Consider the following 13,836-nt stretch of genomic DNA (forward strand, 5'->3'; position numbering starts at 1 on the left):
ATCCCCAGCCATGGCCAGTATCCTGCACATGGAACAGGGAATGGCACTGCCCTGCTGCCTTTCTGCTGGCCCACAACGTTTTTCTTAATACTTTTATTCATCAGGGCTTTTTTTGGTGCCTGAGCATGACTTGAGTCACATCTCACCTGTCTATCAAATACTCTGATCTCGAGTACGAACACTTAAATAATTTATACAAAACACTGGAAAAAATCAAGCTTTAAGAAGGAGGCACCAGTTCCCTCAATACCACTTTTGTCCTTAGTAATTCCATCTGTAGGAAGAAGTGGAAATGTGGAAGGAATTGGGACAAATGAAAACAAGTATTAAAATGTGGTTAAAATAGTGGTTGAGGTTGCTGAATCCCAAACCTTGCTTTTTTTTGGCCTCTTCTGGCTCATTTGTGTTTAATTAGAAACGTGCCATAATTTCTCCTGCAGCCCTGCCACTCGCTCAATGTTTGTGGGAATGTTAAAGGCACAGCCCACAGCTATTAACTCTGGAGAACAAAACAAATATAGACAAGAGAGCAAACCCAAAACATGTTTGTGCCCAGTCCAAATTTGGGGCAGCTGCAGCTGACAGGGGCTGGGCTGGTGACGTTGTGGGACTGTTTCATTCCATGCTGTCACACACATGTGTTGTTCCTTGGAAAAGCTGTGTGGGACACAGCTCTGCTGGCCAGAGCAGCTCTCTCAGGGCTGCCTGGCTGGCTGAACATCTCCCACATGTTTGTTTGCTGTGGGGTGCACGTAGCAAGCGAGTAAAGAAATCCCCTTGCAGCTCCCAGCAGTGTTTTCCTGTCAGATGTGCAAAGCAGATTTCTCTGTGTTGGTCTCAGCTGGGCTCTCCCCTAACCTGGCTCTCCTCCCACAGATATTGGCACTATCATGAGGGTTGTGGAGCTGTCACCACTCAAGGGCTCCGTGTCCTGGACGGGGAAACCAGTCTCCTACTACCTGCACACCATTGACAGAACCATAGTGAGTACCAGGGGTGCCCTGGGGGCAGCAGCCTCTGCCCTGCTCCAGGGCAGCTTTTTCCAGCTCCACATCCTCCTGCCTGGCCCTTGTGTGTGTCCCTTTGTGGATTTACACACCTGATTTACACTGCCTCTGCTGCTCCAGGGTTCTGCACACCCCGGGCAGTGCTGATTTCCTGAAGCTGCAGAGATTCACTGATGGAATTCCTTCTGCAGCTCCTCAGAACTGGGGTCTCCTGCTGGAATTTCCTCACAGAGGAAAGACTCAATGGGGCTTTGATTCCTCTGGTGCACAGAGCATTTCATTCAGTCATATTCAACCAGTAAATCTCAATTTTAGTAAAATTCTCAGCTGCTGTGGAAGCAGCCCAAGCTCCATAACAATGGTGATGCGTTCACTGTTTTTTGGGGTTTTTTTTAATTAAAGAAAACAAAACAAAACCCCCAAAACCCAACCAACAGCAATAAAAACCCCAAACAACACCCCTCCCCCACCCCCCCAAAAAAATCCCCCACCGACCCTCCCCCAAAAAAAGCCCCCCATAAAACCAACAAACCCTGTGGAAACAGAAACTTTTGTGGACAAATCATTTATGCCATGCCAAGGTTTTTGCGGTGTGCTGGTAAGGCTGCTTTCCTTACTCTGCTGTTGTCTAATCAAGCTTTTGTTCAGGAATGTGCCAGAGTGCAGATAAATGGTGGAGTACGAGGGTGCAGCAGCTTCAGTGGAAATAACTTCATTGAAAATCAGCCTCTGCTGAGGAGAGATATGTGACACAAAGCTTTAAAACAAGGCCAGGCAGTGGTGGGGATGATAAAACCTTGTAGAGGTTGGATTATGCCCTGTTACACAACAGGCTGGGTGCCTGAAAAGAATGAATGTAAATGGCTTCTTGATGTGGCTTATCAGAAGCAAAGCAGTCAGAATTTCTGCAGTTGTGCACTTGTTTTAAGCTAATATTTTATTCTTCTTGTGTTCATCTGTCATGGCTTTGAGGATGACTGTCTTCTCTTTCTATTTTCAGCTTGAAAACTATTTTTCTAGTCTCAAAAATCCAAAACTCAGGGTAAGTTTCAATCATTTTCTGTAGCAAACACAAAGTAAGGGAGCAGCCACTGTGAAGAATTTAATCACAGGTGGACAGAATTGATAGGAAATCAGATTTTCTTGGTAGGCAAAGAACATGGAGCTAATTGAAGGGAAGTCTCAGATGCCATCAAGCACTAATTCAATCATGTCCAAGGGACTTCTAATAGAGAATTAATGGGGCAGCCCCAAGGTGCTTTTACCTTGCACTGGAGGTCTGTAATGAGCTATTTCTTCATTAAAGAACTGGAATTAAAGAAGGGAATGATGGTTTGAATCTGTCCCAGTGCTCAGCCCCTGAGATGAAGCTGAGCAATGCTCTGAAATGTTCCTTTTGGGATGTGCCATTGGAGTTGTCATTTGCTCAGCCTGGGCTGTTACAGGTGGAATTGAAATGCCAGAGAATATTTGGGACTGTGCAGGGCTGTACTAACCTGAAATAATCAATGGATTCCCAGGAAGAGAATTAAGTGAGGCCACTTAATTTAAAACTTCAGGTGAATGTTCATCCTCAGGCTGGCTCTGTAAGAACAGACTCATGGGGGCTCTGAAAGGGAATTATTTCAGATTGCTCCACTCAAATTTGGGACAAAAAAGACTTCTTAGAGGAAAAAAAAATAAAAAAAACAAACCAAGGTGAGGGTATTTCTGACCTTCCCTGCTTTTCACACTTAAACCTGCCACTGGTGTGGTTGATAATGTGCTTAAATCAAAGGAGTGTTGGAATTGCCAGAAGCCTTATGCAGATTAAACCTCACCTGGAAGGTGCAAGAAAAGCTTTGACTGAGCTCTTGGAAATTTCCTGTCTGGAAGAGGTTTTTTTTTCAGACAGAAAAAGAAATTTTCTCTGAACAAGGAAATTTCCTGCAGCTTCAGCCTGGGAGAAAATCAACCAGAAAAGTTGCTGGTTTTGGTTTTTATTAGTCACCTCAATAGAGTTGGCTGAGGTTGAATGAGGTGATGATTAATGGCCATTTCCAGTCGTGGAAGATTTTTAAAGTGTCACCATGAAATGCTGGGGATGTGGGGAAGCTATTGAAACGTATAATAATAATAATAACAACAACAATAATAATAATATCCAAAGGAAATCTGATACAGCAGAATGGGGCTGGGAGGGGAGAATATGGGAGGAGATTTAATCCCCTCTGGAGGTGGAAAAGGATTTGTTCTCACCTGAGTGTGGGCTGAGCCAAGGGAAGTTTATTCCCTTTTCCTGTGGAAATCTAAGCTGGGAAACAATGTGATCTGTATTAAAAAGTGATAAATACATGAGCAAATGGTGAACTCTCCCATCCCTTCTCCCCAGGAGGAACAAGAGGCAGCTAGACGTCGTCAACAAAGAGAAAACAAAAGTAACACAACAACTCCAACGAAGATCCAAGAAAACAAGGTGAGCATCCTGCATTTCTGTGCACTGAACGTTTTTGTTTCCTGTGGCTGAGCTCGTGCTCTGAGTCAGGAGAAGCCTGGCTCTGTGGGAAGGCTGCTGGCTTTTCCTCCGAGCACACAAACTGCTGTAGCTGTTGCTGTGCCCAAAAATATGATGGAGTGAGTTAATAAAAGCTGCACTTGGGAGTTGCACCACTAATTCTGGAGAAAAAAAATGGTGTTGCAAGATGAATGGTTGCTTGTCCACCCTCGCTTGCATCCAGCAGGAGTTTGCAGAGCTGTCCCTGAGTCAGAACCCACTGAATGGAGTTCAGGGTGTGCTGAGTCTCCTCTGCAAAGACTCATTTCGTTTCTTGGGTAATACTGTGAGAAATGCAGTGCCTGTTCATGCCCAAAAATATAAAGTATTGATTGTACTCTGAGTTTTGAGTGAAATTCAGTTGAAGAGTGTAGTCAGGGAAGGATGAATAATCAGCTTTTGTTAGACAGCAGGTACAGATTTAACAGGAGCACAGAACAGTTGGGTTGGAAGGGTCCTCAAAGCCCATCCAGTGCCACCCCTGCCGTGGCAGGGACACCTTCCACTGTCCCAGCCTGCTCCAAGCCCTGTCCAGCCTGGCCTTGGGCACTGCCAGGGATCCAGGGGCAGCCACAGCTGCTCTGGGCACCCTGTGCCAGGGCCTGCCCACCCTCCCAGCCAAAAATTCCTTCCCAATATCCCACCTAATTCTGCCTGAAGTTCCCCTCCCTCAGCATTTTATTTTTTTTTAATGAATAAGTTCGGAAGAGAATGAGCACAACCCCTTGGGAACAACTCTTATCCCAAGCAAGTCCACTTCCCTGGCAAGTTACTGACCTACAATGCATCATTTTCTTCTCAGAAAGTTAAACACCTTTATTAATGTTTGCTGGAAAGGAATGCTGCATATAGAGGTAGAAATGACCAAAGTTTTTCAAAATCTCTTAGGATTCTGGTGCTGAAGAAGAAAAAGCTGCAGCAAATTCTGTTAAAAAGCCATCTCCCTCCAAGGCCCGGAAGAAAAAGTTGAGTAAGAAAGGCAGGAAAATGGCAGGGAGGAAACGAGGGCGCCCCAAGAAAATGAACACTGCAAGTACTGAACGCAAGACCAAGAAGAACCAAACTGCACTAGAACTTCTGCATGCCCAGACTGTCTCCCAGACATCATCATCCTCTCCTCAGGGTGAGTGCAGGGGCACTGGGAGAGCCTGGATAAGTCTCTGAAGCTCTGGATATTTTTATTTTTCCTTTATTGCCAGGTTGAGTTTGGTTTTGTGGCATAACTTCCCTGTTGCCACCACAGCGAAGCTGCCCTTGAGGTGGTGGTGATGGTGATGGGATTAATGGTGATGGATGTGTTAATGGTGATGTGGGTGGGATTAATCTATTGATGTTGATTAATGTGTTAATGGTGATGCATTAATGAATTGATGGTATGGGGGTGGGATTAATGCTGATTGATGGTGATTAATGTACTGATGGAGCTGGGGCTGGGCTGGGATCTGTGTGTGGGTGCTCAGCCAGGAGCTGGGGCTGAGCTGTGGCTGCTGCTCCTGGGATGGATCACAGACACCCTTCCAAACACTTTGGAGCAGTCTGTGGATGTGTTTGGAGCCGTGTGTTGATGGACTGAGCTGCTGGATCTCATTACAAACTCTGTGTTTTCAGTGCTAAAGCTCTGCCCTTGTCCCAAAGCCTGAGTGCTGAGCTGAGGTTGTGTTTGTGTCTCTGCAGATGCCTACAAGTCACCTCACAGCCCATATTACCAACTACCTCCTAAAGTGCAACGGCATTCGTCCAACCAGCTCCTGGTGACACCCACCCCCCCTGCACTACAGAAGCTGCTAGGTAAGGCTACCCTTGGCCTGCCCACCTCCCCCTTGGGGTTTTGCACGGGGCAGGAGGGGGATTTTCTCCTCCCCACCTTCCCCTGCCTCTCCCACGTCCTTCAGCATCACCACAAGGTTCCCCCTCCTGCTGAAGTTGGTGTTTTGCTCTGCATTTGTTCTCTGAAGTTGTTTCAGCTCTCCTTTGGCACAACAGGCAGCAAGGCTGGATTTAGCAGAAATAGTCAGAAATAGCCTTATTTGAAATGAAACCATTCCCCTAATCCTGGGGATCACCACTGCATTTCCTCTGCTGAACTCAGAGCCCCTAAATGAGGTCCTGTCTGAGAGTCTGAGGTCCCAAAGGTGTGGTTAGAAAATGCTCTTCATGTGCAAGAAGTGATTTAAGGGAAAACCTGGAGGGTTTTTTTTTATCTTCTGCTGCCTGTCCCCTCCCAGCTGTTTCTTTTGGCAGTGGGCATGAGCCAGTCCAGGATGCCCTGGGAATCAGGGAGAATGGTCCTGTCTGTGTGACCAAGGGCATCAGTGGTGTCCTCAACCTGTTCTCTCCTGCCCTCGGGTCAGTTATGGCCCATTCCTTGTCAAAGAGAGAAAAAGAGTGATTTAAAGGGATTTTTTGTGGCGAAAAGAGTAATTTTGAGGAGTGTCCTGAGGCAGGCTGGATGGGGACAGTGACCCTTGTCTGGGCTGAGCCTCCTGCACACATGTAGTGCCTGTTTGTGCAGCAGACTGGGCTTAATCCTGGGCTTGCTTTAATGATGGAAGGGCTGGGGAGGAGGAGGAACTCATCTCATTGCTGGAGATAAAGGGTAATGAGAAGCCAAGTGCTCCTTGGAGGGGAGAGTAAACTGGGTAAACTCCTCGTGTGTGTGGAGGGAGGAGGAACAGGCCCTGTGTTGGTGCTGGGTGAGTGCTCTGAGCTCAGGGCTGCTTTGGGCTCCTGCAGCTCATTTCTTTTATCATTTCTGCTCACAGAGCACTAAAACATCTCAGCTCCTCTTTGCTCATGCAAACACACCCTCAGCCCCAGCACCTTCCTCTGCCTCTTTGGATGTGTTGTCATGGCTTCCACTGGATCTGACAGATCCAAGAGTTCCTTTTGTACCAGGAGAGGGAATTTCAGAATGTTCTTAAATCCGTCCTCAATGGCTTAGTCTGACTTGGAGTCCAAATCAAAAGCAAGGGAGAGACAAGTGAGGAAAGGTGATCAGGGAGGAAAAAGATTTAAACAGGGTCATGGCATTTCCCCCCTGCTGAAATTCCTCATCTGATTTATTTTGCAGACTCATTTAAGATCCAGTACATGCAGTTCATGGCATACATGAAAACTCCTCAGTACAAAGCAAGTCTGCAACAGTTACTGGAGCAGGAGAAGGTGAGTCTCACTTTTTGACATTTCTAAACCAAATTACCACACTCTGAAGTTCCTTGCATGTGGGGAACAGTGCTGGAGATGGGAATTGTGAGCATTTACACCAGTCCTGCTTAGGCTGAGCAACTGCCAGGGGATTTTGTTACAAACCCACTTTTTGTGTGCTTTAATCTGCACAATGAGAGAGCTGCACCTCCCCTGTTCTCTCTGTGCCCCCAGCTGACAGTGCTGACCTAGGATCACAGAATTCCAGGATGGTTTGGCTTGGAAGAGACTCAAAGACCATCCAGTGCCACCCCTGTGATGACAGGGACACCTTCCACTGTCCCAGGGTGCTCTAAGCCCTGTCCAGCCTGGCCTTGGGCACTGCCAGGGATCCAGGGTCCCTCCCAGCCCAACCCAATTCCAGGATTCTGTCAACCATAGCTCACAGGGATTTAGACACCCAAACTGTCATCACTGGTTATGGGGATTTAACACAGCATCCCTGGTATTGATAATCAGAATGTGTTGGATTGCACTGATAGCAAAGTGGAAATGTCCCAAATCGTGGACTGGAGAACATGGAAAGGCAAGGAGAGTCCTGGAGCTTTGCAGTGGGAGGTTTCTCTGCCATGGAGTCACCAGCAGAGGGAGGAGATCTCCTGCCTGAACATCTTGTCTTGCTTTTGTCTCGGTTATGAATGATTTCATTGCTGCATCAGTTAGCTCTGCTGGAGAGTCTGGTCCTGCTACTTCTGTGGAGGAGCCTTTCCCTATAACCAATAATCTTGAAATTCCAATTAAAACCTTGCAGGGCCTGAAGGGGCTCCAGGAGAGCTGGAGAGGGACTGGGGACAAGGGCTGGAGGGACAGGACACAGGGAATGGCTTCCACTGCCAGAGGGCAGGGCTGGATGGGAGATTGGGAAGGAATTGTTGGCTGTGAGGGTGGGCAGGCCCTGGCACAGGGTGCCCAGAGCAGCTGTGGCTGCCCCTGGATCCCTGGCAGTGCCCAAGGCCAGGCTGGACAGGGCTTGGAGCAGCCTGGGACAGTGGAAGGTGTCCCTGCCCATGGCAGGGGTGGCACTAGATGGCTTTAATGTCCTTCCAACCCAAACCAGCCTGAAATTCTGTCCAGGTACATCTTTAGGCATTCCCTGTAGAAGCTTTCTTTCGCTCTGTAGTCTTTATGAGAGTGTCAGAAAAAAGCCACAGGGTTTTCTTATCGTGTTTTCCACATTGGGAACTCTCCACAGGAGAGAGATTAGCTTGTGCCACCCCATTCCTTACTGAGAAGTGGTTGGTGCTGGCCTGGTGTTCATGGAAACCTCTTTTGCTGTGGTTATTTCCATTTCCTTTCACAGTCAATCAGCACTTAGAACTTTCATCTTTTTCCTTAAGCAGCAGATTTTTCTGCTTGTTCTGCACTTGTCAGGAAAGTCAGCATGAAGTGATCTCGTCTCCTGCACAAATGAAAGGATGGTGTGCAAGGGTTGTGGCCTGCACAGAGAATGAATCAGGAGTGTGGAAAAGCCATCACTTGGTGCTGGTGTCCAACAGCTGCTCCACACTTTTAAATGTTAAATGAGGAATTCAGTATGAAAATATATTTTATGGAGTGTTACATGGCAAATTAAACCTCACAAAGGCTGGGTGAGGGGCTGGGTATGGTCTGTTTAGTAACTCCCTCTTACAGCAAGGTTTTCAACTACAATAAAAATCTCTCTGGATTGATGATTCTGAAATCAGCTGCTGCTTCCCAGAGTGCCCTTAGATGGAGCTGTCAGCCCCTGCAGAGCCTGGGAAGGCTGAATGAAATGCCTCATGTTGAAAACAAAAATGATTTTTCAGCATCCCCCAGAGCAGTCCCTTTAGCATTGCAGGGACTTTTTTCCCAAGCCAGGTCTGTGTGTTCCTGCACATGGGGAATTTCCAGCACTGCTGCTTCCCTGCTTGGAAGATCAGTCATGGAATCATGGAATTATTAAGGTTGGAAAGGATTAAGGTGCTTTTTGCCCTCGTTCCCCACTTTTCCTGGAGCAGTGGCTCAGTCTGTGCAATCCCTGCTTGGCCTGAGCAGCACAAGGTGGAGAACAGGATAATCCCAAAGCTCCCTGGCCTTGCTGCACTAATCCTGCACTGGGGCTGGGTAAATGAGGCTCTTCAGCCAGTCCTGTCCTGCCCTTTGCTGTGCATGGCCAGGGATTGAGGGAGCAGGGATCTGATTGAGGAGCAGGGATCTGATTGAGGAGCAGGGATCTGATTGAGGAGCAGGGATCTGATTGAGGAGCAGGGATCTGATTCAGGAGCAGGGGTCTGATTCAGGAGCAGGGGTCTGATTCAGGAGCAGGGATCTGATTTAGGAGCAGGGATCTGATTGAGGAGCAGGGATCTGATTTAGGAGCAGGGATCTGATTTAGGAATGCTCTGGGCAGGGAATGTGCTGTGAGTGGCTCGGGTGACTCGCTGAAATAAAGGTGGCACAAGTAGGAAACTGGTTTGGTTTATTTAGGATTTTCTTGCTGCCTCCCCCCACAGTGTATTTTCATTTACTGCATCTCTTCCATGAGTATTGGACAGGGAAACTCTGAACTGGGGCACTGGGGATTTAGAGCCAGTTCCAGTTTGGGAGCAGATTTCATGCAGATAATCTTTTCCAGTTCTATTTCTGCTCTGTGGGATGTGATTATTGCTACTGCTTCACAATGCACTAGGAGGATAAAAATGAGTTTTTAAGATTGCCTTGGTTGTATTTTACCATACAGGAGGAAAAAACCTACTTGAAAGCTCTTTTCAATTGAGTTAACTCCTTCAGTATCACACCCCAACAAATCCAGGCTCTCAGGAGTCTGGGTCAGGGCTGGATGAGCTCTCCTGCATCCAGGTTCACTCCTAAAGTGCTCCACAAATGTCTCCTTGAGATGGCCCGTGCTGCAGCTGGTGCTAAAAGTGTGTTTTGTCACTGTTTCCTCTTCCAGGAGAAGAATGCTCAGCTGCTGGGGACAGCCCAGCAGTTGTTCACCCACTGCCAGGCCCAGAAAGAGGAAATCAAGCGCCTGTTCCAGCAGAAGCTCGATGAGGTACCTCTGTGCTGGGGGGTGTTGCTGGGTCAGCTGCATGCAAACATTTCTGGTCGAGCTGAGTAAGACCAGAGCAGTCTCAGGTCTTCAGCCTCTGCTTTGCAGCACGTCAGGCTCAGAAAGGTGCAACCTGTGTCACTCTCTGGTTGTTTTTGTGTTTGTTGTTGGAGTTGTTGTGTGCCCGGTGCCCAGGGAAGGGGAAAAACCATGTGGTGTTTGCTGAAGGATTCATCCTCTCTGCTCAAACAAACTCTGTGCTGCCAGCCTAGCTCAGGAGCACAGGAGGAAATGTGGGGCTCTCCACAGACAGTTCTGTTGGCTGGCAAAGCCTAAATGCCAGTTCTGCAGCTGAAGGGGCAGAACAGCAGCTCCAAGGTCCTCGTGTCCTTCCTTGTTATCCCCCAGCAGCCACAAAGTGCCTTGGAGAGTGCTGGGGGAGGCTCTGAGAGCTGCAGAGTTGTGCAGATCTCCTCAGTGTCACTTGGGGATGGGACAGTCACTGGGAGGGAGGGTGTCTGGACCTTACTGACTGAGCTCACCCTTCACCTTCTAGCTGGGAGTGAAAGCTCTGACGTACAACGACCTGATCCAGGCTCAGAAGGAAATCTCTGCTCACAACCAGCAGCTGAAGGAACAGACCAAACAGCTGGAGAAGGACAACAGTGAACTCAGGAACCAGAGCTTGCAGCTGGTGGGTTCAGCCCCTGGGCTGGGAGCAGGGGGTGCTGCCCTTTGGCTGAGGACAGGGCACGGGCTGGGGGCTGAAACATCATCCAGTGCTCAGGGTCCTTTGAAATAGGGGGATGATGGGGGGGAACCCTGCAGGGAGTCCTTTTTTTACCTTTGATTTACCCCATAGCAAAGCCTGAGGTGGCAGTTGGCTCAGCTGTGTCCCCAAACAGCTCTGGATGTCACAGGGTGTGAACTGGCTGGGCAGGGAGTTTGTGCAGGGCTTGCTCTGGCCATAACTCCTGTGGTGCTCATCTTGGTTCTTAGAGAACCATGGAACTGTTAATGTGGGAAAAGACCTGTAAGATCATCGAGTCCAACCACCACAGTCACAAAACACCACGTCCTCAGTGCCACACCCACTTGTTTAAACACTTCCAGGGGTGGGGACTCCACCGCTGCCCTGGCAGCCTGTGCCAATGTCTGCCAACCCTTTCTGTGAGGAAATTTTACCCATCTCCAACCTGAGCCTCCCCTGGCCCAGCCTGAGGCCTTTCCCTCTCCTGTCCCTGTCCCTGGGAGCAGAGCCCGACCCCCCCGGCTGTCCCCTCCTGTCAGGAGCTGTGCAGAGCCACAAGGTCCCCCTGAGCCTCCTTTTCCCCAGGCTGAGCATCCCCAGCCCCCTCAGGAGGTAGATGAGGGGAATATCTGGATGTGGAAGCTGTGAGGGTGGGTGATAACAGTGTTTTAGAAAGAGCCAGGCCACCTCCTGCCACACTCCCTAACACCAACCTGGGAGGACTTTTCAATGGGTTAAGGGGTTCTTGCACATTCAGTGCAAAGTCCCTGCTCTCAGCTGGGGCCGCAGTGATGTGCAGAGGTGGGAGCTGTGCTTTGACCTCTTTGTCCCTGTCCCTGTGTGTCCCTGCAGCTGAAGGCTCGGTGTGAAGAGCTGAAGCTGGATTGGTCAACGCTGTCACTGGAGAACTTGCTGAAAGAGAAGCAGGCCTTGAAGAATCAGATTTCTGAGAAGCAAAAGCACTGTTTGGAACTGCAGGTAGAGAGCAGGAAACAAACGCAGAGTCACCAGTTTGGGGTAGCTCTTGGGAAATGGCCAGTTATGGGTGTTGCACTGAAGATGATGGGAAAGAATGGATGAGGTGCTGCTTTTTTTGTTTATTCTTTTTTTATTCCTCCAGAGATTGAGCTTCCTATTAGAGGAGTTTAGTAAATAAGGATGTGGATAACTTGTCAAGGCAGTAGATACCATGACCTGATTCCTTTGTGATGCTGTGAGAGGAGGAATCATGGTTTATCATTACATATAATTAAAAATCACAGGCTGATGATTTTCTTGTGTGCTCTGATGTCTCAGCTCAGGAATCACAGAATCTCAGATTGGTTTGGTTTGGAAGAGACCTTAAAGCTCATCCCATTCCACCCCTGCCATGGGCAGGGACGCCTTCCACCATCCCAGATTCTCCAAGCTCTGTCCAGCCTGGCCTTGGGCACTGCCAGGGAGAGGGTGGGAATCATTTCCCTCAGAGTGACATTTCTTATGGTGACAGGAAATAAAACTCCTTTGTGTCAAGAGCTTTTCTTTCCCTGTGAGATTGGCTCCAGAGCTGTTCCAGCCTTTTGCTGGATGCTTTGTTATGGAATGACTGTGCAGTACTTTGTTACTCCACACTCTCTGTACATTGGAGATATCTTCCTTTTGGTTTTAACACCTGCAAAGTTCTTTCTCAGGGTCTCTGGGCCATTCTCTCACCTGGGCCTTTTGGTCTTAAGCTCAGAGCAGAAATTTTTTCTCAAACTTTGAATCCCTCCCTCTGCATTGTTCCCAGAAGAAGGGACACTTGTATGTAGAAGAATTTGGAAGCAAAGCTCCATAATGTGACAAAATTGTTAAGTGTAATCTTTCATTTTTGTTTTCCTCTTCCCTTAAAGATCAGCATCGTGGAACTTGAGAAGAGTCAGCGGCAGCAGGAGCTGCTGCAGCTCAAGTCCTACACGCCCTCGGAGGAGCCCCTGTCAGTGCAGCTGCACAGCAAGAGCCACCTGAGCCGTGAGCCCGAGGCTGAGCACGGCAGGTTCCAGCTGGAGCTGGAGTGCTCCAAGCTCCCCATGCCCCACATGAACGGCATGAGCCCCGAGCTGTCCATGAACGGCCACGCCACCCCCTACGAGCTGCAGCACGCCTTCAGCCGGCCCTCGTCCAAGCAGAACACCCCCCAGTACCCCAGCTCCCACCTGGAGCAGGACATCGTGCCCTGCACGCCCAGCCACAGCAGGCAGAAGGCAGACAGGGTGACCAGCCTGGCCCTCCCTGACTACACCAGGTTTTCCCCAGCTAAAATCGCCCTGCGCAGACACTTGAATCAGGACCACGGAGTCAATGGGAAAGCTACAGCTAGTGAGATACAGAGGTGAGAGGGGTGGGCAGGGAGGCTGGTGTAAACAGCACTGGTAATTTAGATTGTTGAAAGGTATTTTTCAAAGTGGAGGTTTATGTGTTTTAAAAAGTTTTGTTTCACTAAAACGAGTGGTGAGAGCTAATGGGGTAAATAAGGTGGGACAGTGCCTTGAGTGAGGAATTCCTTGTCACTGACTTTGCTGTCCTGACAATTGTACATCCCTTTTCCAGAGCTGAGCATGTCAAAGAGAATGGCCTTACATATCCAAGCCCTGGAATTGCAAATGGCATAAAGCTGAGTCCTCAGGAAACTCGGCCCTCCTCCCCTGCGGCCTTACCCAGTGCAGGAGAGAAGGTAAAGGATCTGCTGCTGCTCCAGTGCTGCCCCTGGGGCAACAAAGGGCAGGCTGGGGAATGCAGGAATGCTGTGTTCTCTGGCCAGCTTGGCATGGGAAATGACACAAAATACAGTGGGTGTGAGGCAATAAATCAGAGCTGGTCAGAGGGAGAGAAGGATGCTCCTCTCTGAGCACCAGTAATGCAGTGGGACCACTGTTTGTTCCAGCATGTGTCTGCTTGAACTGGGAAAGGAGGCTCTTTCATAGTTATAAAAATAAAGAGTAAAAAATACGGTCCATGTAATTGGTGCAGCCGTGGAGCACACTGGGGCTCACAGAGCAGCAGGTGCCCTGCAGTAGCAGGTTGCCATGGAAATGCATCTGGCTGCTAGAGGGCCTCAAGATACAAAATCTGACATCTGAATGCTTTTCACAGAGCATTCTAACCAAAGCACAGGGAAATGAGCTTGCCTAAGGCTTCCTTTTCCTGCTTGGGGCCAGCAGTGGCTTTAATTTACACATTTCTGTGCTGTGGGATGCTGCTGTCCCAGGAGCCTGGTGCTGGTAACCAAACTGCCCTGTCTGATGTACAGTCATTGCTCCCAGTCCTGTAATTCCTAAAAAAAAGGAGTGGGGGAATGACACACACATAG

The 13,836-nt window shown here is 48.8% G+C and overlaps 1 protein-coding gene across 4 annotated transcripts in view; it reads left to right on the forward strand.

Moving 5' to 3' along the window:
* Positions 1-13,836, forward strand: part of DOT1L (DOT1 like histone lysine methyltransferase) — a 76,018-nt gene that overhangs the window by 43,187 nt on the left and 18,995 nt on the right. For all 4 annotated transcript variants that reach the window (XM_063403147.1, XM_063403150.1, XM_063403148.1 and 1 more), the window contains exons 11-21: positions 877-983; positions 2,008-2,049; positions 3,379-3,462; positions 4,429-4,663; positions 5,215-5,328; positions 6,611-6,702; positions 9,659-9,760; positions 10,314-10,451; positions 11,361-11,486; positions 12,380-12,858; positions 13,077-13,200. In XM_063403147.1, the coding sequence (XP_063259217.1) occupies positions 877-983; positions 2,008-2,049; positions 3,379-3,462; positions 4,429-4,663; positions 5,215-5,328; positions 6,611-6,702; positions 9,659-9,760; positions 10,314-10,451; positions 11,361-11,486; positions 12,380-12,858; positions 13,077-13,200 (1,643 nt within the window). The remainder of the gene's footprint in view (positions 1-876; positions 984-2,007; positions 2,050-3,378; positions 3,463-4,428; positions 4,664-5,214; positions 5,329-6,610; positions 6,703-9,658; positions 9,761-10,313; positions 10,452-11,360; positions 11,487-12,379; positions 12,859-13,076; positions 13,201-13,836) is intronic.

This window comes from Prinia subflava, chromosome 8, assembly GCF_021018805.1.
Source record: "Prinia subflava isolate CZ2003 ecotype Zambia chromosome 8, Cam_Psub_1.2, whole genome shotgun sequence".
Classification (NCBI taxonomy): domain Eukaryota; kingdom Metazoa; phylum Chordata; class Aves; order Passeriformes; family Cisticolidae; genus Prinia; species Prinia subflava.